Source organism: Mycteria americana, chromosome 1 (assembly GCF_035582795.1).
Source record: "Mycteria americana isolate JAX WOST 10 ecotype Jacksonville Zoo and Gardens chromosome 1, USCA_MyAme_1.0, whole genome shotgun sequence".
Lineage (NCBI taxonomy): Eukaryota > Metazoa > Chordata > Aves > Ciconiiformes > Ciconiidae > Mycteria > Mycteria americana.
In genome coordinates, this window is record NC_134365.1 from 76,369,531 (window position 1) to 76,392,896 (window position 23,366).

Here is a 23,366-nt window from a genome sequence, read left to right on the forward strand (position 1 = left end):
GCTTTCTGAGGTATGTCTCAGAAGCACACGTACATGGGAGGACTGGGTATGTGACAGGCAGGGTAAGGGAGGACTGGCAGCTCCTAAATAAAGTTCAGGCATATAAAATGCGTAGCAGATTCTGCTAGGGGGTTAAGCACTCCTGGTGCTAAAGCCCTTTTGTGAAGCTACAAAAAGGCTGGGGTGCTTGACAGCTAGTCTGGTTTTCCAGTGGCGTCAGCTGTGCTAAAAAAAGGTCTCGCCTTCCCCTACAGGCCATGCTTTGCTTATATCCATAGACCTTCACAGTAACAACATTACTATTTGAGAAGAATCAAAGCGAAAAAACATCCTCTACTAAGGAGTTCCCTGATCATGGTTTATTAGCCCTCCAGCTGATGCCCTTAGGGGCTACAAACCTCTTGGTCTTTGTTATTTTCTGTACAAGAAAGCAGAATCGGTCCATACCTGCATAACATTGCATTCTATTTGCTCAAAACGCATTGGGCAAAACTCTTGAATGCCAGGACTCCAGATCCAACTTGTTTTAAACCTTGAATGCTGCCTCCGGGCAGTGCTAAAACTTATCACTCCCCTAATCTGCAGTGGCATTGCTGGCGTTATTAGCTCTACACACACAGTCCAAAGGCCACGAGCGCCACTTCACCGCACGTACATGGCACGCTCGGGGGTGCTTGAAGGGACAAAGGCAAATTCCGTTTCCTCATAAGACCATCAAGCCACGAAGCCCACACGGGGCTGCCAGCACCCGACTGATCCGTGTAACGGGTTTGCCTGCCCGGCCGGGGTTTACGAGTGGGGCTGCACCCGCCCCGGGTGGGCCCCGAACCCGCGGACGCTTCCCCCCCACCCCGGCGCCGTGCACCGGTGGCCGCCCCCTCTCACCCCGGGGCGGGCGGAAGCCGGCGGGGCCCGCAGGCGCCGTCAGCCGAGGAGAAACACCGCCCGCGGGGCAGTCCCTCACCCGGAGCCGCCTCGGCAGCCAGCCAGCCAGCAGCGCCGCGACCGGGCCCGGCCAGGGCGGCGACAGCCGTTTCTCAGGGGAGTCGCCACTCGCCACCACGGGGCGGGCAGGCGGGCGGGCGGTTAGCCGGAGATAACGCGCGCGGCCCCTGAGGCAGCGCGTGAGCTGTGCCACAGTTAACGGCTGCTGCGGGCGGCGGGGGCGGGGCGGGCGCGGGGCGGGGCAGGCGGCTGGGGCGGGGCAGGCGGCTGGGGCGGGGCGGGCCCGCAGCCCTGCGCCGTTGCCAGGGGACCGCCACGGCCCCGCCCCCCCCGCGTCCCCCCCGCCTCCAGCGGCGCGGCCCGCGCGCACGTGCCGGGCAGCGTGCGCGGGGTCACGTGGGCGCGCGCGTGACGGCCGTGCCGCTGCCGCCGGCGGCGCGAGGCAGCCGTTGGTGCCTCCGGCTGCCTGAGGGGCGGCCGCGCACTTTGGACTGCGGCCAGCCGGGGCGGCGGGGGAGGGGGTCGGGGCAGCTTTATCGCCAGGCAGCCGGCTGAGGAGGCTCTGTGTGCGATCCCGCCGAGCCCGCGCGGAGCCCTGTGGGGCTTAGAGCGAGGCCCGGTCGCGGTGGTCTCCTCTGTGGCGGACCTGCCTCCAGGCAGGTCTGAGCCCATTCTTCCGCGGCAGACGATCTGTCGCCGTCCTTCTGGGCGCCTGTGCAAAACTCTAAAGGGAATGCAGACAGTTCTCTGACAAAATACCTTGAACGACCTCTTTTCCCCCCTCAGGTTCCATGCCTGTGTCTCCCAGAATTGCTGTCCAGCCCTAACGCGTGTGTACAAGCACTGGCTTTTAAAACCAAAGGTAGGTGCGCAGACAGCCACATGCTCAGAAGTACCACTGTACTGCTTTACCTCTTCTACCATCTGCACAAATGCAGATTAGCTAAGTCAGTCTCTTTCTTTTCAAGTATAACATAAAAGATTTTTCATCTTTAGGAGGGCCATTCTTTTCAGCCTCTCAGTTACTTGCAGAATAAAAGAGTTCAACCTGCACATTAAAAAAAGACACTCTATTTCTCTGGCTGCTACTCCTGCAAACACATTTGGAGATCTTACTGCCAAGAAAAGCTTTTTTCCTGCATCTCAGGCAGAAAAAAATTATTAATTAGTTGTTGTTACAGAGTCTGCCCTCGGTGGCTTACGATTGTTTCCATTTGTTTTTGATGGAGATACTCATATTCCAGCCAAGGAGAAAAGTAGATCCTGCAGCCGGAACCTAGGGCCCAGTCTTATAACCTTTTCTGAAAGCTGTGGTCTCTGTACCACGGAATACTAATCAGGGTCACTACTCACAGGATCCAAACCTGTGGATCAATTCAGTGGGCTCTAACCAACTCTGAAGCCCTTAATGCTATAACTAGGACCATGTAGATGGACTACTGCTCGTATGCAGATGGGCTTCTTTGCAAACAACGTTATGTGTAAGCAAAGCTGTGTGCCTGACTGCCACCAACTGCAGGGCTGAAGCCTTAGCAATTTTGTTGATAAAGTACAGTGAGAATAGAATCCGCTTCAGTACCTGTCAGCTCAGTTGGCTCTGTAGTGCAGGTATTATTCCAAACACACTTGGGGAGCCCATTTTCTGCTGAGTAAGAGGGTGCCATATTTACATAGCTCTTTTCCTGTGGTGGTTCTTTAGAAATTGCTCAGTTGTGAGAATGACTTGGCCACAAGGGTTTCTTTTTTGGTAACTGGTTCTCCAGGTTTTGGTCTGGATGGAGGTATTTTAGAATGAGAGCTAGACTCACCTTTGAGCTCTGCGAGCAAAACAAGCAAGATGAAATTAGGAGTAGCTTCCCTTTTCTGGCTGCAGGGCTGCAATCATGCAGACAGCAATACCCAGCAGATGTCTGCAGTCAGGGAACTGCTGATATCGGAGGATGGAGGGGACCAATTCCCAAAGCACTCATCAAAGATTTGTGCTACTTCGTACCGTGTAGTTTCTGTTAGATCAAGCACCTCACTGTGATAAACTGTGAGAGGGAAGGGAATGTGGATGTGCTTCTAATGAGGAACAAATCTGCATTTCTAATTTCATCCCAGAAGATCTCAGCTGAGGTCAAAAAAATCTGTAAAGAGTAGTGAAAATCAGTGCACCTGCTTTTAAACTAAAACCGGACAAATGAGGACAGGGCAATTGAGCTTTAAAAATATGTAAAATTAAAAAACCCCAAACAACCAACAGGCCTTTATGGAAGCAGGAAAAAGAACTCTTCCCGGCCCTGATGGCCCAGTAGAACTGCCTGGGATCACAGTCCCCGCTGTCCCAAACACAAGGTCACGTCTTCCCGCCTGTCCCAGGCGTGACCTGCCTCCTCTGGGGCGCGGCGGCAGTGCCAGGCAGGAAGAGGCATGCTTGCGCCCCAGGAAAGGACAGCAGCGGCAGCAGCAGGTGCGCTGCCACTGGGTGCCCCGTGAGTTCAGTGAGGCAGAACAGCTTCTGCTGCTCGGCCTGGGGCAGGGTAGTCCCGTGCAGCCCGCGGCACTGCCGTAATTGAGGCTGCGATGAATTTAGTGTTTGTGACAGATTGACAACCCTGGAGACTGAAATGCTGTAGCCACAGGAAGGATGCGGAGAGTGAAGTGACAGTGGCAGCTCGCCCTTGCTCACGTCCAACCCACACGTGTCTAGGACTTGCATGGCCACTGCTAGTGGCAGGTGAGCCACTGGCTTCTCTCTGCTGCTTTGCAGTGAGCTGCTGAGACTGCGGTATAACCAGGGATATCAAATAGAGGTTCAGACTTTCTTGAATGAAACTGGCTCTAAAAAATCCAAGTCTTTATTTGCGGAGAGGAAATTTGGCATTTTTGCTGCTTGCTTTCTTTGAGGTCATGCTTTCAAGTTCATTTCTGCAACTAGCAAGCAGGAAACTTCTCAAAGAAGGCAGAGATCACATGACTCCAGGAGCTGATGTTTGAAGGGAAAAGGAAATACGTCGCGAGACCCAGGGTGCAGGGCAGACTGTAAGTTTACTGGTGCTGAAACACACATTGCACACAGTCCCCAGGCTTGCTGGATGTCTAAGACTTTCAGTCTGCCCTGACTAGAATTGAAAATTAAACAAACAAATGAGCTCCAAAACATAGACTTAGGACCTACTGTAAAGCCCATTACGCTCTAGAAAAGGACTCACATGGACTTAATTGGTAGGTCAGGCCTTTCTGAAACAGGGCTGATGATAGTCAATTTGAGTTCTATAACTGTAATCCTTCCAAACATAAAACTTTCATTGCCTTCAGTGGGAGGTACATGATATTACCTTCCATTGGCTTAACAATCTCAACTGCGTTTATTTAACACACCATAATGGAGCCTTTCACGCCACTACAATATACCGGATAAATAAGACCTGTTTTCGAAGTTTATTGCCTAAGAAAATACATTTGCCAGCTTACATCCCTTATCTTGTCGTTTATGAGAAAATAGAGTACATACTCAAGTGTATACAGTAAATGTAACAGCCGGTGCTGCACTCTTAGCACTTGAGAAGTGCAGATGAGAGTCCATATATCATAGAGGTATAGAAAGCAGGTAGGAAATAACAAGCATTGATAATATGTATTTGCACATAAGTGAATGTATATTTAAGCCTGTCAGGCTCTTGTCCGTTGCTTGTATGATTTTTTTTAACCTCGAGAGAATATGAAACATACAATTCGATTGAGGCTCCAAAGGGATCTGAGGAAGCCTGGAATTTAATAATTAAAGCTGACTGTAGGGTCCCTCCTGTCATTTGCCTTTTGCCTCCAGCAGCAGCGGGCTATAAGCCTCAATTACAAACCCTTTTTTCACGTTTTTGCTTTTGTTAGGCATTGGTATTATCTGAACACACATGTTTTGTCTTTATGTTTTATGTAATAAAATTTAATAGACTCCACTGATGCTGCAACTTGGCATGAAGTCATTTGGCACGTTTGATTCAAGGGCTAATAAAAATAAGCCTTCCTGTTGTACATGGTAAATACTGAAATTGATAAACCCCTATGAGGATCTAGGTTGATAGCCCTGTGAAATCTAAACTGATTCTTATTCCTAAAGGCTGGACATTTGAAAAAGATGTAAAGCCTGGCCCACGCTCAGGTTTCAAACCACCCCGGTTGTTCGTGAGGGTTACGATTTTTTCGAAAAGTGCTCGTGGCTCCGCCCTTTGTGTGCATATAATAAAATGCTAGGAAGGGCTTCGTGCTCAGTAAGGCCGGTTCTCTCCCTAGTATGAGGAGTTGGAGTATACGAGCACGTTCGTCCCAGTGTAACTCCGGCCACGTAACAAGCGTTAAGCCATTTAGGTATGCAGGTCAAAGTAAAGTGGTTGGCGAGTTACCGAGTTGAAGGGTTGAACCTAGTTCACTTTCGTTCCTGTGATAACGCGGGGCGCACAACAGGATCGAAAGACAACTGAAGTCAGACGCAGTTTTTTCCATTACCTTTGATAAGCTTTGACTTCAGCCCACAAATAACTGCCTTCAACAGGTATACCGATGCAATGTGGCGGCCTTTGGTCCATTATCGTCACTTTATGGAAAAAGCACTTCTATGTGCCCGTTGGTATTTGTGCAGATAGCCTTCCTGTATCTCCTTCTAATAGGAATTAATTTTGCTATAGCTTCCGTGTGAAAAGACATATAGCTATTTCCTAACAATCCCATTTGAACAGTTTAAAAGGAGCGCTTATTTTTCACCCAATTTATAATTCCTCCTACATTTTAAAGGACTACTGCAATCAACACGAGTCGTAGAGTTTTCTGTGACGCGTTTCAGCATCGCTCACTGTCAGTGTAGCTGCGAGCACAGAGTCACTGGTATTGAAGAACCAGTAGAGGGAGCACGAAACGCTTCCTTTTATTTCTCTTACATAAACATTGGCTACTGTTTGAGGATTTTCTTAATTTTATTTCTCTGGAACAGGAAGAATTTTTGAAAGAAAAGGTGATCAGCGGCTCAGATATTAAATCTGTGGAAGTCTTTAGGGTGCTGCATTTCCACACTGTGAATTACTTGCCTGTTTCCACTGCTCTATTCCCCCTCCTGCTCTCCCCCCCGCCCCCAAAATGTTCAGTTTTCCTAGAGGATTTCCAAGCTGGGACATACATCATTCCTCCAGAGTTTATGATACATCATTGAATTGTCATACGGATCATAAAGTTTGCTCATTGTGAGCAAAGATAGCTTCCACGCAGCACCAGGGCTGTAAAGTGTTAATTGTAAAGACAATTCTTTTGCAAAAAGAGGAAAAAGTAGATGTCAGGAAGAAACATGTATGTTCCACATGCGTGCTTTACGCTTTGCTTTGTGAAACGTGCGTGTCTTAAAACAGAGTATGCTAAAGTCAATTAAAGAGAAGCAAGCAAATCCAAACCCAGATTAAAAATGCGAAAAGGCATTAAATGATTATCACCAGCCACACAATCGTACATTTTGAAGCTCAATGCACCCATTATTATGTATTATCGTAAGATTTTTAATTAGTAGACAACCCCATTTTGTGTATTAAAGTTTTTATTCCTTCGTAAGAATTCTTTTAATCACAAAATAGTGTGGAAATATTTAGATAATAGAATTCATGGAGTGCTGGAAAATACTGAATATAAAGATTGATTTCTAATATATCACATACTAAACTGTTCTAAAACAGCTGGTTTCTTGCAGACAGGATTTATTTTTTTTAATAATTTAAGACAGCATAAGCTTGTATCAAGCGTAAGCATTGTAACAAAAGTGCAACTTCTTCAGCAAATCCTCCCAAAAGATATTTAACTCAAAATATCATTAACACATATTTTCTCCCTACAAAAATAGCATGTCAGACATCATTAATTGGATGTATTAACAACTATTTACATACAGCCACTCTGTAGGCTAGTAAGATTTTTTTTTTTTAACGTTGTTTAAACACAGCGTTTGAGGCAAACAGTAGCAACAGCAGCAGCAGATGCACCAAACGGACCGACAGACCCCGGACACGCACTCGCTCCTCGCCAGGCTGTTGTGTCTCACCTCTTACGTAACATTCAAGTGAGATTTCTCACAGTGCTACCTTGGCAACAAACTAAAAATATCTAGGCAAGGTCTTGGTTTAAGCCTTATTATAAAAGCTCTATCTGTGTGATTATCTGGCGTCTGGTTTGTCTCCAGAAAGGGAAATTGCGGTATCTGAGCATGGGATGAGGGGAGAACCCATACGGGAAACTTACCCCGACCGGTCTAATCGTTTCTGATTGCACAGCGAGGTGTTTACCTACGGCCTCCAGTTTGTGTCGTTCGGAATGTGGGATAAAACGAGTTCAGGCTGACGAGTCGCTCTGTGTTTTCTTGGGGGAGAAAGGGGGGGGTTTCTTTCTGTAGTTCAGTGCAGAAACATTCATTTTATACAGCAAGGTTCGGGGAAAAATCTCTCGGGAGCGTACTGAGTTAAATCAAGACAGGGCGAGAACAAATGCACTTGCCACACCTGTATACCTTAGCCGAAAAAAAATGACAAAACAAGCACAAGGTTACATCATGGGCCTGACCCTCCTTCCCTTGCACACCCAAAACTCGCTGGAGCCAGCGGAATCCCCGGGTGCTCAAGGCACTGCAGGTTCGGGCTCAGGGTCCATCCGTCCTCGCTCCGGTTCTCCGTAAAGTGCTAGCACAGGTGCTGGGGTCTGCCCCTCTTCCCCCGCCTCGCCGCCCTCACCCTGAACCCGCCCAGGTCTCCCGGACAACAAGTGCAAGTTCCTAAGTGGGACTTAGGGACACGGTATAAACCCATTCCAAATAAGGTGCAACGTTTCAGTTACCTTGTATAGAGAAAAAAAAAGTATCCTTACTAATTTTTCTTCCTCCTCTTTTTTTTTTCCTTAACATATTTATGCATTTATAAAGCCAAACATTAAAAAAATACTGAGTAGCAAATTTTATCCTTGACGGTCCTCTGCGGCGGCAGCGCCGGGACCAGCCGCCTCGGCAGCGGGGCGCGGGGCTCCCCGCGGGCGCGGCCGCTCCCCCGGGCCGGGCCCCGGCACCGCCCGGCCCGGCCCCGGCGACCCCTTGCAGACGCCGCCCTGCCCTCCGTAGGAAGCCGGGAGCGCAGGTGCCGGCCCCACGGCCCCTCCCCGCCCCGCGGCGGGGCGGCCAGTCCGAGGCGCGGGCAGCGGCGGCGGGGAGCCCGCGGGAGCTCCCGGCCGGCGGCGTCTCACGGGCCCTCGGCGCCGGGCTCGTCGGCGGCTGCGGCCTCGGCCTCCTCGCCGGGCTCGGCGGCGGCGGCCAGCCCGGCGGCGGCAGCGAAGGGGTGCGGGAGGTGGGGCGCTGGGGGCAGCCCGGCGGCGGCGGCCGCCTTCTCGGCGGGGCCGAGCACGGAGGAGAGACAGGGGAAGGAGGCGGCGGCGGCGGCCGCGGCGGCGGCCGCCTGGGCCGGGATGCCCGGGTAGAGGAGCGGGATGGGGGCGGCGGGGTAGAGATACTTCTCCAGGCTGCCTTTATCCAGGAAGGGCTGCATGTAGGCGGCGGCGGCGGAGGGGGAGATGAAGTAGAAGGGCAGGCAGAAAGGGGCCGCCGCCGGCGGCTGTCCGAAGGGGGCCCCGCCGCCGCCCGCCCCCAGGGCCATCAGCGAGCCCAGCAGGGCGGCGTCGGGTCTCACCAGCGCCGCCGCCGCCGCCGCCGCCGCCGCCTCGGCGCTCCGCGCCGCCAGCCCCGGCGGGCCGGGCAGGGGGCTGCCGCCGCGGTCCAGCTTCAGCCGCTTGGGCGCGGGGGGGGCCTCGTCCCCCGACGGCTCCTGCTTGATGGCCAGGGCGGGCAGCGTGCCCCCGGCCGCCGCCGCCGCGGGGCCGCGCTCGGGGCGCGCCTCGCCCTCCCCACCGTAGCCGCTGTCCGTGTCCGTGTCGGTCTCGGCGCTGAGCTCGGCGGCGTGAGTCCGCTGGATGACGGGCACGCAGTTAGCCTGGCCCTCCGGCTTGTGGCCCGGCGCGCAGGGGGGGGCGGGCGGGGAGGAGGAGGATCCCTTGCTGAGGGGGCCCGGCGGCTGGGAGAGGAGCTGGGGGCCGGGGAGGAACTGCGAGGAGATGGAGTGCAGGTGGCCGAGGAGCTGGGCGCATCGCTGCTCGCGGGGGGTCCAGCTCTCGAAGCGGGAGAGGTACTGCAGCACTTCCTTGGCGCACGTCTGAAAGCCCGAGTGGAAGGCGTCCAGGTCGGCCTGCACGGGAGACTTCATGGACCGCTCCCCTGCGGGGGAGACCGAGAGGGGACAGCGTTTGCGTGCGGCTCCGGCGTGGGGTGCCCCGCTCCGCGCCTCCCCCCGCCCGCACCCGGTGCGCCCCTGCGGCGGCGCCCCCCGGGGCCCGCTTACCGTTCTGTAAAGCAATGATCTTCTGGTGCTGCTGCTCCGTTAAGGCTGTTAGCGCTTTCAAGTGTTTCAAAGTCAATTCCAGCACCACCGCTTTCTCCAGGTGTCCCAGCGTCTGCGAAGGCAAGGGAAGGGGGCGGCTCGGCTACCTCCCGGCACGCTCGGCCACCGCCAGTCGCTGCCTGCGCAACTTCGGGGAAACTGGTCCCCCGGGGGCGTCACGGCCAGGGCCGCCGCCGCAGCCGGGCGGGCAGGCAGGCGGGCAGGCAGCCGGCAGGCAGGCAGGCAGCAGCCGGCAGGCAGGCAGCCCGGCGTCCCGCGGCCCCGCCGCCCCGGGGGCTGCGCAGCGGGCAGGCTGCCGGCGCCTGCATCTGCATGTACACGTACGCGCCTCTGCACCTTACCGTCAATTTCAGATGCTCGGGCAGTAAATCCTTCAGCTGGGCAATGCATTCGTTAATCCTGTCTCGCCTCTTCTTTTCTATCAGTCTATGTGGCAGTTTGTACGTTTCCTAATGAGCAAAATCCGGAAAAGCCAAGCGTTAGACAGAGTCCCTCGGAACGACGATCAAAACCAAAACAAATGTCACGCCGACCACATGCCGCGCAAATTATCGCCAAGGCACCGCTCTCCCCGCCGTGCCAGCTCGCTCGCAAACCCGCTTGCAATTCGGGGGGAAGTTAAAAGCGCGGCCCCCGGGGATGCTCTTGGGAGGGAAGCTGCGCCGTCACATTCGGCGAACCCCAATTAAGCGCTTCAGCGAGAACAGCCCCAGAAACTTACTCTTACCTTGCTCTCGTCCCTCTTCACGCCTCTTTTGGGTTTGCACATGTACAGGGAAGGGTAGTCCAGCCTGGAGAAAAACACAAAGATCCAGCACCGGCAAGAGCGAGAGCTAGCCCAGCACCTCCTGGAGCGGGCGGACAGACCCCGAGCGCCGCGCGGGGAGCCGAGCGCTCTGCCCGCAGGGCCGGGCGGGGGACCGCCCGGGTCCGCCCGCGGAGGGAGGCGAGCCCCGCCGGGCAGCCGGCTCTGCTTCCAGCGCCTCCCAGCACTTTCTCCAGAGGACGAGACGCCGAAGAGACAGGAGCCGGAGAGAGTGCCCTGGCGCCTTACCCTATAAAATCCCTATGCTCCAGCAGCTGCCTCTCCGGCAAGCGGGAGATTCCTTCATCCATGTCTGGCAGCGGCTGACGCTTCGTCGCAGCTTGTGACCGAGCCTGCGGGATGCTGAGATCAGTCTTTGGAGATCCGCGAGCGACGCTGCGCACATGCAGCCTCCGTCCCCCTCTCCCGTGCAGTGGCGAAAGTGTGCGGCAGTTCGTCCCCCCTGCCGCCGCCGCTGCCGCTCCCCCTGCCCGCCTCGCTCCCGCTGCCGCGCACACGCCCGCAGCACACGCTGCGCCGCGATTTGCACCCGCCGCCGCCGCCGCCGCCGCCGCCGTGCCGCGCCGTGCCTGCCCGCGGGGCACGCGCGCCGCCAGCCAGCCCCGCACCCGGCTCACGTGCGGCGCGCGCCGGGCGGGAGGGGGGCGGGGCCGGGGGCGGGGCGGGCGGGACCGGGGCGGGGGGGGCCCTCCGCGGGCTGCCGGGGGGGTCCCCGCCGCCGGGCCGGGGCCGCCCTGCGAGACAGCGGCTTCCCCCCGTGTTCTTCCTGCTGCTGATCGCGTTATCATCGCCATTACTAGTGCCACAACTGTTGTCATTATTACTGCGTTGTTATTATTGCTATCGATTGATTGTCATTATTTTTATAATTTTATTTTTATTCTTTTAATTGTATTTCGGGAGGAGAACGCGCCCACGGGGGATCCGGCCCCTGTCCCCGGGGCGCGCCAGCCTCCCGTAAGGCAAAGCGGCTCCCACTGCGCGGGGGGGGGGCAGCCGCCAGCCTCTCCCCGGGGGGCGGGTGGGGGGTCACGTTTGGGGGGTCACGCTTTATATACATTTACGGATGCGTGGGCACGAACGGGCGCACACGCGTGTTTTTGCGGTGCGGCAGTGGCAGCCCGGGGCGCTCCCCGGCTCGGCGCCGCCGTGCCGCAGCTCTCGCCCCCCGGCGATACCGCCCGGCGGCTCTCCCGCCCGACCTTTGGACGGGAGCCGGATCTGCCTGCAACGCCAGACCGCGGCAAAATCCTTTCTTATGGACATACGGATATACATATATATATATATATGCGCATATCTACGTAAACACGTATACATATGATATATACATATCTGTAGTGTGACGCTGCCCTCCTGACGGGCAGCCCGCATCCCTGCGGGGCGCAGGGGGTGACATTGGGAGAGGATTTGCACCGGTGCGGCGTGACCGGCCGCGGCAGCCCCGGGACGGGGCGGGGCGGGGCGGGAACCCCCCCCCATCCCCCGCCCCCGCGCCCTCGTCCCTGCGCGCCGGGCGCGCCCGCGCAGCCCCCGCTCCCCGCCGGCAGCGGCACCGACAGCCGCCTCCCTAATCCCGTCTCACACTGGTACGAGCACAGGGCCGGCAACGTGACCCGACCTGCTGCCACATCACTGCCGCCGGCAGCACCGGGCGGCCCTGCCCCGCCGCCCCCCGCCAGCAGGCGCCGGCACCCGGCGGCACCGGGCAGCGCCGGGCACCCCCCAGCTCGGGGTACCGGGCGCCATGCCCCTCCAGTCCCGGGCAGCGGGCAGCCCGCCAGGACCCCCCTGCCAGCGGAAGGGGGGCTGCTGCTGCCCCGAGGAAATGGGATGCTCTTCCCCGTGCCCCGGGCAGAGGCGCTGTGCGCGTGTGCGTGTGTGTCCCTGCGCGTGTGTGTCCCTGCGCGTGTGTGTCCCTGCGCGTGTGCTCTGTGTGCACGCCGGCGCGGCATGTGCGGCCCTGCAACGTGCGGGGTGCGTGGGGTGTGTGCGGGGCGTGCAGCGGCCCCGTCCCCACGTGCTGTGCGGGGGGAGAGGAGCGCACACCCCGCACCCCCCCCTCCCCGACACGGGGCCGGGCTGGCGGCTTTCTCTCCGGTGTTCCCGGTGGGAACTGCAGGCGGGAAGTGTCGGCAGAGGCGATCCGTAGGGATGTGTGTGTCCCCCCCGCCAGCCCTGACCGCTTGCCTTTCATTCGGTTCGGCTTTGCTCCCTCCCTCCGCAGGCTCCGGCTGCTGGAGGTGCGTGACCCCCAATCCCGGCGCGCACGGTTTGGGGCTCCCACAGCAGCTGTGAGGGAACTACCCCAATAAACAGAAAGCACGCCCTCGCCAGCCGAAAGAGAGACAAGAGCCTCACATCATTCCTTTCTAAAGGTCGTGCTTTCCAGGTAATCTTATCAGGAGGGTAACTCGTGATTTTTATGTGCGGGGGGCTGCTGAAACCACGCTGCCCGTACGCAAAGTGCAAATGAGGTTTTAGGAGCAGCGAAGGCTCTGATGAGGTGTTAGAGGCTCCTGCTTGGCAGGCGAGCAAGTGGCACTGCAGGCTTGTGTAGCTCTTTCCCTGTTAACCTGATGACATTTTCACACCGTCAGGGCAACTAAACTGGGGGCTAAAAATACGCAACATAAATGTATGCCGCATGCCTATAGGTTATATTTGGGGGTGTCAGAAGGAGAGGCTTGTGGGCTGCTGCAGAGGGTGTTGGGAGAACCTGCTGCTGGTGAGAAAAGCAAACTGTTACATAGGCTGGACTATATAGACCTGCTCCCTCGGGAAGGGGGTTGCAGACTGCGAGTGAAACTTGCTGGGTGTTGGCGTAGGCCAGCAGTAGTTAGCCATGCAGGGTGGCACTGGTTGCCCCAAGTTAGGCATCCGTGTTGGACGTCTAAGACGGAGCTACAGGTTCTCTTGCTAGTCAGTGGAGAGAAACGAGCCCCTTCAGCATGAAATTCCTCTCCTCCTGACTGGACTGGTCTTTGAGAAGGCATCAAGAAAACTGGAGACGCAGCCCAAATTAAAAGAAGGAGCTTAACCCTGAGATGAAGCACATGGAAACCTTTTGGGAGAGTGCTCACCCAAAGCGAGCTTGAACTCTGAAAGAAAATACAGTTTCCTCCAGCTGATTCCTCCCCATGGGCAGGAAAGCAGGGCTCTGCATGGTTTCTCTAATATATGGGGTGGGGAGCCGGGGGTAAGCATTTCTGGAGCACCTCCTTGTGGAGCAGCTGGAGCGTTTCTGGAGCATCTTTGCCAGCTTCATCCTCTCTGGAACAACCTGCAAATCTTCAAATTCTGGAAACAATGTCCGGAGTGAGACTCAGCTTCTAGGAGGAGAAGTCCTAATTCTAGGATTCCTCTGGAACCAAGTGGGAACAGAAATTGAAAATGACCAAAAGATGCAAAATATGAGCCGAGACAGCTGGAGGCTTTGCAAAAGGAGTTCAAGCAACATCTGGAAACTTCTAAGAGAGTTTTATAAGAGGTCACCTGCAGACAAGGATAAAAGGCTTCAGTGTCCAGAGAGAGTGCGAAATTCTCCTGGAAGATTCCCAGTTTAAAATGGCAAGATGGATCAAAGAGGTGATCAGCAGCATGACTATCATGGAAAAGAATGTTTTCCAGAAAATAAGAGGCACAAGAAAAGCTTTGGCCAATTTACAAGCCAAGATGAACCACAGCAAAGAGTTAAGAAACTGAAAAAATCACTCAGAAAAGGAAATCAAAGGTTTGCAGGTCACCACAGGAAAAAACAGCCTCCTGCTGTAGACAAGGGCTATCCAGGACACCGCCTACTACCAAACACTCACCACCATTTTCAGTCTGCAGGAGGAAGGAATCAGACTGTCTGTCCCAACTGAATCAGTGCAAAAGCCACGGTCTTTGGGGAGAATACATTTGGGAGGTTTATTCAACTCAGTCTGTAACCACGGTGTAAGGGAATGGCTCTGAAATAGGGTGCCTAGGAGCCAACTTGATGGGTTCAGCTCTTATGGCAGTGAGTACTTGCCTTCAGGAAAAAAGACTGAATTATCTAGGCTGGCTGCATGACTAGAATCAACCATCAAATTAGAGCGAGCTGGTCAGCCGTGTGCTACCAAGTGGGGGACAAAGAGACTCAGCTGAAGGATCTGGATCATTTTGGTTGAATAACAAGGTATTACTGAAGACTTCCAGGGTAAACTGGACATTGACCTATTAATAGATTTTCAATTATGGGATGACCAGATTGGGACCAGGGGAAAAAATGAAACGAGAGCACATAAAAACCTGAGCTGGGTCAGAAAAAAGGTCCAGCTGTCCCGGAGTCCAGCAGGAGATGCCTCGGGAGGAGCAGATGAACAGAGCATGCACGCAATGAAAGCTCCCCAGGCCAGTCTCCCAGGTCCCAGTGGCCTGCGGTGCAGAGACTTCCTGAGCCAGAAACGATATCTCTGTGTTTAATGGGAAGCCAAAGACACCGTGAGAGGCAGAGGAATTTGCCAAGGTGCTTAAATCATGGGCTGCAGCAGAGTATTGGGCCAGGAAGCAGAGACTGGTGAGAAGTTGGTCAGTCACCAGAAGTCCTGTCAGCACAGCTCTGTGGCTAATGTAGAGAGAAGAAAAGAGAACTTTCTATTTCAGAGAGTGCCACATGTACCTAATGTATGTAAAACAAGAGAGACAGCGGCCATGCAAAAATGCAGCTGAATTCAGAAGCAGAAATAAAACAACCTGACTGTGGGAAGGTGGTGGGCCAAGACAAGACACAACGTGCAACAAAGCCTTCGCCGTGTTGCAAAATGGGGAAACGGGGGTAGATCCAGCTTGGAGGGCAGAGTCAGGACCACATTTTTGTGCAGGACTGTTACAAAAACCTTACAAAGGGGACATTGGTCACAGAGGCACTCCTAGGCCATGTGAAATGGGTGATATTAACAGAGATGGCCCAAAGTCTACCAGACCAGCCAAGCTAGACCAGCACTTGGGCTAATGGTGGATGAGCTAAGCAGCTTGAAATGGATAGTGGTGACAGGAGAGTGTAGACACTTCCAAACCTGGGAAAGTCAGATTGACGAAACAGGGACACTGGAGCAAAAAGTCAGGCATTATGTTGTCCTCAGTGCCCTGTGGTTGTAACTGTGTGATAAACACCAGGAACTGTGCCTTACCCTGTCAGTTTGGAAATTCCCTTTAAAGATGTGTTTCAAGTGAAGCAAACTATTTGCCGGTAGCTGGTCTGCAATGAAAAGCTGTCCTGCCTCCCGGGGCAATAAAAAATAAAGGTGGCTCCACTCTGAGGTTGCTTGCAGCCCTGAGTGATGGGAGGGTCTCAAACCTGCCTGGAGACCTGGGGCCGTAAGAGGCTCTTATCCAACAGGTCAGTCAGATCTTGTGGATGTGAAACAGAAATGATCCCCATCTGTCTGCTGCATGTTTTCCAGGAGCAGCAACCAGGAGCAAGTAAAACAACCTTGCCCCTAAGTCCCCCCTCTGAAGTCACTGGAGAGAAGCTGTGTCTGTGAACGAAGATACCTTGGATGATACCATTGGGTTCAGTCTGGTCATTCACAATAGATCTGAAAGCTGTATATTGACAGCCAGAAGCGGAGCTGAAAGATGGGGAAAATTTGCTTTCTCAGCAAAGCCCGATCTGGCAATTTAGTGATGGTCAGGGGCTTACGTAATGTACCAGCTACGCTGGAGAAGGTATGGCACGCCACGCCAACGGGAGGCCTTGGATGGCCTCAGCCTTTCAAGAGGTCTTTGCGCTTAGGCTATTTATGGGTGCATGCCAAGACCTTTGAACAAGAAGTGGTAGGTGCACTTACACATAGCTTGTGATGAGTTCAAGGCTGACAGTCTGTAGCTGGTCCCAAAGGAAAGGGAGTTGTTCCAAAAGCAGGTAACATGTGTCCGCCACACAACTGGGGATGGGGAATTTCCACTGAAAAAAACAAAACTGAGACTGCATGGAGCTGACTCACTCCCCCATCACTCACGGAGGTGCAGGTCAGTAGGACTCTGCTCCTATTACAGAAGGTTTGTTTGTAGATTTGCTAACATTGCAAAACTTTGTGCAGGCAAGGTGACAGAGGGAGAGCATTTCAGTGGCCAACAGAAAGAGATTTAGGAGTTTCAACTAGTGCAATTCTTGCCAGTGGTTAAATTTACTGGTAAGTTTTGTTGGTATTTGCACAGGAGGAACACTGTAGTAACGGTAGGCTGTGCATCGCTGCAATAGCTCACTCTGTGGGCCTAGGAATCCCAAATGCAGTTTGCCTGAGTATTAAGGAAAATGGCAATTTTGCAACTGCACAGTTAACTACACGTCTGGGCATAAATGGAGTAGCAGTGATGCCTAGTCCAGGCAGCAGCTTTGGGGCTCAGTGCAAATAATGTCATGGATGCGAAATGGAAGAGTTGACTCTTCAAGGGGATGAATGCAGAGAAGGAGATGCTTGTTTCATCTCTTACAATTTGTAGATGTGCAAATGCTTCTAGTTCACCCAGGAGAACCGAGGAGGGGCAATGCCAGGGAGGGAATGCGGGCTCCTGAACCAGTCCACGCTGGAAGGTGCATCACAGAAAGGATCCCAGTAGGATACAACTAGCAAATGAGCTGGGAAACTCGACTGTCCTGGAATGAGGTATACCTTTGGAGCACAGTGAAGTGTGTCTTTGGAGTAGCAAGGGAAAAGCATTCTGGTCATGGTAAGAAAGTTTGGAGTTAAAGGTGAAATACTGCGTAAAAGTTACAATGCATGGAAACAACCTATAGAGCACCTTGTTAGGTGGTGTCTGGAGCAGGAAATTCTGAGATTATTATTTAAAACTGGCAAATGTTTTGAACCATATTAGGTTTCCATACATTTCCAAAAAGCCTTAGCTAAGCTAAGGGAAAAATCCTATTGGGTAAGATTCAGGAAGGATGTAGAAAATGTGTGGAGGAGATGAATGCCCCTATTGCAAATAATGGTCCCAAAGAAACACAGAGAGACACCATGAAATAATATCTGACAGAGTAATTTCATTAATGGGCTGCATTGCCTGATGTTCTTGGGTTTCTGTCTGAAGCAGATTCTGGGAGCTGCAGACTATTTCACAAAATGCCCTGAAGCTTGTCTGTTAGGACACTAGTGCCAGATGTCCAAGTGAAAGACATCCTCTCCCTCCAAGTCCTTAGGAGGTATGGGAGGATTGCACAAAGCTCAAGGGAGAAACACTGAATCCAGAACTTTTCAGCAGATCTGTGAGGTGGTTGGGATCCCTAAAACATCTCCATGTGACCACAGCCTGAAGGGTTGGTGGGATGTTTTTTTGCAGACTCTTCCAGTCAACTGGTTTGCTCCTCAGAAATGCATCAAGTGGTAAGACCCAGCATATTCCAGTCCTTTTGAAGGCCTCAGGAGTAGCAAAGCACTTCCTCACCATTTTGATGAAAACCTAAGGACTCCAGCATGCCTTTTTATGGAGTTTCTGGAGAAGAACAAAGAGTTTTAGATCATGCACAGAAGCACATGTTCCTTTTTTTTTTTTTTTAAGTGGAAATCTGGGATATTTTACAGTCTTAGAAAAAACAGAGTGAGAATCTTAAAAAGGATAAACCTAGAGCAACACTGTAGGACTTGCTGTATAAGGGCATACAGTACTGACCTGGATATTTGTGGTAGTATACAGAGTACAGTGGGGTCCTGAAACAAAATCCCATGCTATCACGAGGCCCGTTAATGTACTAGGGAAAAATATACTGGGGAAACAAAACTTCAGGGTTTCGCTCTTCCTCTGCTCTTCCCTCACTGCAAACGCAGTTGTGAAAAGCCGAGGCTGGAGAAGCTGAAGCACAAATCCCCTTCCTCGGCGCTAGCACCAAATGGGCAGAGATTTGCAGGCAGGCTGCAGGCACACTGAATGCGCCTCCAGAGCGCTCTGTGAGCGGCTGCCCGGAAGGGAATCAAGGAGCAGAAAAGTACGAGAAAGGGGCGTAAAAAATGTTTTGGATTAGTGATAGGAAAATACCTTACTGAAGCGTACTGTGTAATTACAGGTAAGTAAGAATGTGTCAGCCATCACTTCTTAAATGATTTTCCCTCGTTCTCTGCGTGGTGGGTTTATGAGAGCCTTGTCATGTTGAGCTCCTTCAGGATAAAGGAGGTGGCTGAGAGGGGAGGTGTGGGAGGGGGGCTGAATCCTGCTAAATCCAAGGGTGCGGGACAGGCAGGACAGTCGCCCTCCTCTATGGAGCAGTAACCGCCCCATCCCAGACACTTGGCTGTGAACAGGTAAGCCTAGTGAGAGTTTTTGGGTACAAGCGCTACTCAGAGCAGGCTGGTTCTGAGCAAAGACCCAGGCTCTTGTCATACAAGTCCTCCTGGATTCAGGGAAGAATCACAGAATCACAGAATCACAGGATCGTATAGGTTGGAAAAGACCTTTAAGATCATCGAGTCCAACCGTAAACCTAACACTGCCAAGCCCACCTCTACACCGTGTCCCTAAGCACCTCATCCAAACGTCCTTTAAATACCTCCAGGGATGGCGACTCAACCACTTCCCTGGGCAGCCTGTTCCAGTGCTTGATAACCCTTTAAGAAGGTATAACTTTTTAAGAAGGTATAACTTTTAAAGGTATAACCTTTAAGAAGGTATAAGGATAACTCTTTAAGAAGACTCGGTGTGTTTCTTATGAACCAGGACCCTAGTGAGAGAGCCTCTAAATTCATAATCTGTTTCTCCTCTTAACTGGGATAATCTTCAAGAACCTAAATTTTTGGTTTACCTTTAGGGGCGGAAGACATAATAGTGCTTTCTCTGTCTCTTTCATCATAGACCTTCTGCTTAAGGTTGTCCTCAGGCCATCCTGCCTGTCCTCTTGCTACACGACAAGGGCGCAGAAGGGTATACAGGTCTGGAAGGTACTGGAGTGTTGAGCTTTTGAAGTGGAATGACAGGAGGAGAAATCAGGAGATCTGTTGGTGCCTTTCTGATTCTGTCACCACCCCAGATCTACCTGGAGTATGCAAGCAAGGAAAAGGCAAGCTGAACTATTCCTTGCTGGTCGAGCTTGCTGGTTGAACTAACTATTCCTTGCTGGTTGGGTACCAACTGCAGTCAAGCCCCAGCTCATAAGCAGGACAGTACAGAGCTCAGCACAGACTCAAGAAAAAGGACAGGCGCATTCAATGATCACTAAAAACCTGTTGTCCCAGAGGGAAGGATGTCAGCCCTGAGACCTATCCGAGCTTGTCAGGAAGTATCCAGAATATCACTGGACCTTGCACCAACTGGGAAATACCCCCTCAACCGTTGTGCCTGAATTCCGTGCTCCCTCCGGGGTGCCCTTTGCTCCCGGAGCGGATGGCAGGGATGGTCGCCTGTGCCGGTGGTGCTCCCTGGGGTGTGCAGTGCCACGGAGAGCTACCCCACGCTGTGCGGGGCTCTGAAGCGCTTGCAAATCCTGCTTGGCAAGGGTTGCTTGCCTGCAGTTTTATTCATCCCCCCCCCTTTGCTTCACCAGGCTGCTGCTGCTGCTGCAGTCCAGGCTTGAGCACCGGCTCTGTGCGGTGCCTGGCTGCGTGCGAGCAGTGGCGGTGGCAGGCCTGGCAAGCCTCCCTTCTTCACAGGGAGACTCTCCTCCCCTCGGATGAGCAGGTTTCCAGACAGCTCCCTTTTATGAGGACGGATTTCAGCAAGGCTCTAAAAACCAGCCTCGTTTAACTCGTCTCCCAGTCTTGTCCTCTGTGTCATGCTGGGGAGGTATTGCATGACCCCCTTTAAGCTGTCGGCAGCCAGGCTTTCAACGTGGCAAGGGGGCCGGGCTGTGTCTGGGCAAATGTTTTCTTTCTGCGGTCAGAAAGCAGGGCTGGGCAAAGGCGCCGTGCCCGAGGCACATCCTGACAATGAGCCCCTGCCCACCCAGGCCACGCTGGGTCCTGATCTCCCACGTTGACGGCAGGGACAGCAAGGGTGGCAGCGAACTTGGGTCTTCCCCAGGGGCAGCGCTTTTCCCTTGGGAGCAGCAGGGACGCTCGTGCTGGTGGGGGGGAGCCCTCCCTGGTGGGGACGAAGAGGGGGACGCCAGAAGGAGAACCCAGGGTGCGTCGGCGGGATGGGGACGCGCTTGTGCCACCCACACAGCCCACTTCTGAGCCGCTGTCTCCGGCAGCTTGGCTCGGCGTTGACACCCTGCTAAAAGGCGGTGGGCAGCCTGTGCATCTCAGCATGATCACTGGGGACCCCTGCTCTCAGGCGGACATTGCTGAGGTTGCAGTTGCATCATATCCCCCCCACACACATGCACACACCCCACAACCGTGAAGGTCCAAATCATCTTTTCATAAAAATACCTTACATCCCAGGCCCCAAGCCTGAACCTGCCATGCCTGCCGGTGGCCTTGGTGAAGAGCAGAGAATTAAGTCACCAAACCCAAGGCCACGCTTTGGTATGGACCCATTAAAGCTCATGAATTTACGTCAGGGTTGGAAAAGGTCTGTGGTATGGAAAGGTCAGTGTTTCGTTTCATTGTCCTTTCCTTCCTTTACTGTCCCGAACAAGGTGCGAGGAGGAAGTAATAGGTCGGAGGGGTGCAGGACTCCTGGAAGCGAGCAGGTGAGGTGTGACGTCCAAGCCAGGGAAAGCAGTGGGTGATGCTCGTCACACCTCCTCACATTCAGAGCAGGGTGGGCAGCAGGTCCCCATGAATCTCCTCTGCTGCGAGGAGAGGAAGGCGTGCAGCCATTTCACTGCTTTCCTTGAACTTTACTCCGCGACGTTTCTAAAACAGCCGTGGCCAAAGTTCAGCCCACGGAGCTCTGCACAGTGGTCCAGGCATTTGCAAGGAGGTTCTCCTTGTGGGCTTTGCTGTATGGCACCAGCCCCTCTTTAAAACCCCCAGTGTGTGAAGTCTCGAGCAAGGCAGTAAGGCCTTGACCAAAATGGTGCTCCCTGAAGAGCAGAGGTATCGTGAGGTACAAATACCTGTACCTGCCCTGTGAGCTGAGCTGAGGTGGTGGGAGGTCAGCTGGGCAAGCAGTCAGGCAAGCAGGACCCCTACCAAATCCCCGTTCCCCAGCCCCACAAACCTAATGCTGAAGGAGACAAGAAAGCTTGGGTTTTTTCATTACTTTCCTATTTTGCAGATTAATATTACGATTCATGTTCTTTTTTTGGTTTTAAACACCTTTTCTCCGTGTAGCCAAAACATTTTAGAGGAGTTTCCCGAGGCATCTGTACGCCGGGGAGCCCTTGGGGGTTTGGCTGTCCCCTAACACTGGCTCTGCAGGAGGGGGACAGGAGCTGGGCACCGGCACCAGTGTAATGGCAAGAGCCTGCAGCAGGACAGTGCGTCTCCTTCAAGTCTCCATCTTCTGCGGGGCCAAAACAGACCAAAGTGGCACCAGTCCATCCGCCCCCAGGAACACTACCCCCAGCGGCTGTTTTTTTAGCCGCCTTTCTGGGGTTGTCCACTGGAAGAGTCTCCTCAAAGCACTCGGATGCATCTCAGTATGACAAAGTCCATGCTGGCAGTTTGAGATCTTACTAGCACCAGCAACAGATGCCAGAATCAGGCAGATTTCAGATCCATATCTCTATGTCTATAGAGTTCAGGCCAGCTGAGAAGTGGAGACGTTCTCAGCAGAGGGAGGAAAAAGACCCCAAGATGCCATGTTGACGTTAATCACCCTGCTTATGCCACTGCCTGGCAGCTGAAACCCTGGCAGCGTAAGAGCTGGTGGCAGTTTCCAGCCTGGTCCTGCATGCAACATGGTACCTTAGGGACCTATAATCAAAGTTTTGATTATTAGGGAAAAATTGGTCATAAAGAGGAAATAGAATGAAATAAAATGAAAGTGCAGCTATCAGCTTCCCTTGAGTTTAACTTGATCTATTTTAATTTAAACGGAAAACGTCACATAACTTACCTGTAACACTTTAAAGCACTAGTCAGGAACATATTGCCAACGCTATATAGTGGCACGTTTTAGCAGTAGTATGATGGACATAAAGCTCTTTAATATGCACGGAAAACCAAACCTCAAATGCTCTGCTAAGAAGAACGTTTGGCCCTCATCAAGAAAGTACAGAGCTAGAGGCAGGAAGAAATGCACCCTGCCTAGCGCAGCGTCTCGTGTACCGTGGTGTCTTTTTATCTGTTTCTGAAAGTTTCGAATGGCAAGAATAGAAAACATCCATCGCAAAGGTGCAATGAGGCAAGTTCGTGCACGTGAAGTGTTTCGAAACCACCGGGAGCCTTGCCCAGCCATCATACGGTGACCTCAGGCAGGGGGTGAACGAGACAAGCTCCTGATGTCCCTTCATCGAAATGGCCAGAGGAGCTTCACTCAAGAGCAACTTGCGCCGTGGCTCCCGGGAGCAAAAGCTCTCGAGCCGATGGGCTTCTCCAAGATTGTTTTTATGTTCATGACAGATTGCAAGTGCAATAACATTCCTTCCCCGGGGCAAAGGCTTTGGAGAGGTGCACGGGGGTTCATGCCTCGGGAAATGCCCCCTGACGCAGGGCCGGTGCCCAGCCGACGCAGAGCGTCCCCGCGTCCTTGTGCTGCGGCCCTGGGAAGGCAAACCTCTTCCAGCTCCCAACGGCGGGCTCGAGTTCCCACTCGACGCGGAGAGCACCGAGGACAGTGTGAAGAGAGCTGCTTCGATGGCCTGGCATCGATATCAAAGCCAGGTACGCAGCCTTATTTCCCACTCAAGGCAGCTGCAGGACGGTGCCTCTTTCCTCTGGAGGGGGAAGCTTGTGCACGGGGCAGGAAGCCATCATGGAACAGCCAGCTCAGGAAGGGGCCAGGGCCAAGATTTTGTTTTTAACCTGTTTCTTGTTTATTTAAGCCTTTGAGGAAGACGAATAAAAGCCGCCACTGACAGAGGCTGGCTGTGTCGCAATCGGAGCTGTGTGTTCTGGCTGGGTCACGGCGGTGGCGGCGAAGGCAGCCTGTGTGACAGCAGAAACCACCTCTCTGGTCGTTTGTCAGCCTCGCAGACCCACCAGCATCTTGCGCAGGAGCCAAGGTGCTCAGGGCAGGTACCCTGAGCGCATCTGCATCAAGCCAGCAGCAGCCATTCGACGCTGCTGCTTTAGCTGGCCGCAGGAGAGTTGCGCTGTCTGCCGGGCAGCGGTTTGAAATCAGGGCTTTGAAGCTGCCCA

General features: G+C 53.6%; 1 protein-coding gene across 2 annotated transcripts; it reads right to left on the reverse strand.

The window, feature by feature from the left end:
- Positions 1-6,501: 6,501 nt before the first annotated feature.
- On the reverse strand, positions 6,502-10,837 carry BHLHE41 (basic helix-loop-helix family member e41). 2 transcript variants are annotated; one of them, XM_075506729.1, is made up of 6 exons: positions 10,745-10,837; positions 10,444-10,547; positions 10,117-10,180; positions 9,731-9,838; positions 9,330-9,441; positions 6,502-9,205 (listed from the first exon to the last, which is right to left on the reverse strand). In XM_075506729.1, the coding sequence occupies exons 2-6, from the start codon at positions 10,503-10,505 to the stop codon at positions 8,181-8,183; spliced, it is 1,371 nt and encodes a 456-aa protein (XP_075362844.1). In that variant the 5' UTR covers positions 10,506-10,547; positions 10,745-10,837; the 3' UTR covers positions 6,502-8,180. The 2 variants fall into 2 exon arrangements, with proteins under 2 accessions (XP_075362844.1, XP_075362835.1); XM_075506720.1 differs by having other exon boundaries at positions 10,444-10,827.
- Positions 10,838-23,366: the final 12,529 nt, after the last annotated feature.

What these genes read in the sequence shown, in the direction of transcription:
- BHLHE41 (XM_075506729.1), bottom strand. Translation starts at nt 10,505, where the DNA reads ATGGATGAAGGAATCTCCCGCTTGCCGGAGAGGCAGCTGCTGGAGCAT. An exon ending in GAGCATAGGGATTTTATAGG is followed by an intron (nt 10,181 to 10,443) that starts GTAAGGCGCCAG and finishes GTTTTTCTCCAG; the next exon opens with GCTGGACTACCCTTCCCTGT. An exon ending in GATCATTGCTTTACAGAACG is followed by an intron (nt 9,206 to 9,329) that starts GTAAGCGGGCCC and finishes TCTCCCCCGCAG; the next exon opens with GGGAGCGGTCCATGAAGTCT.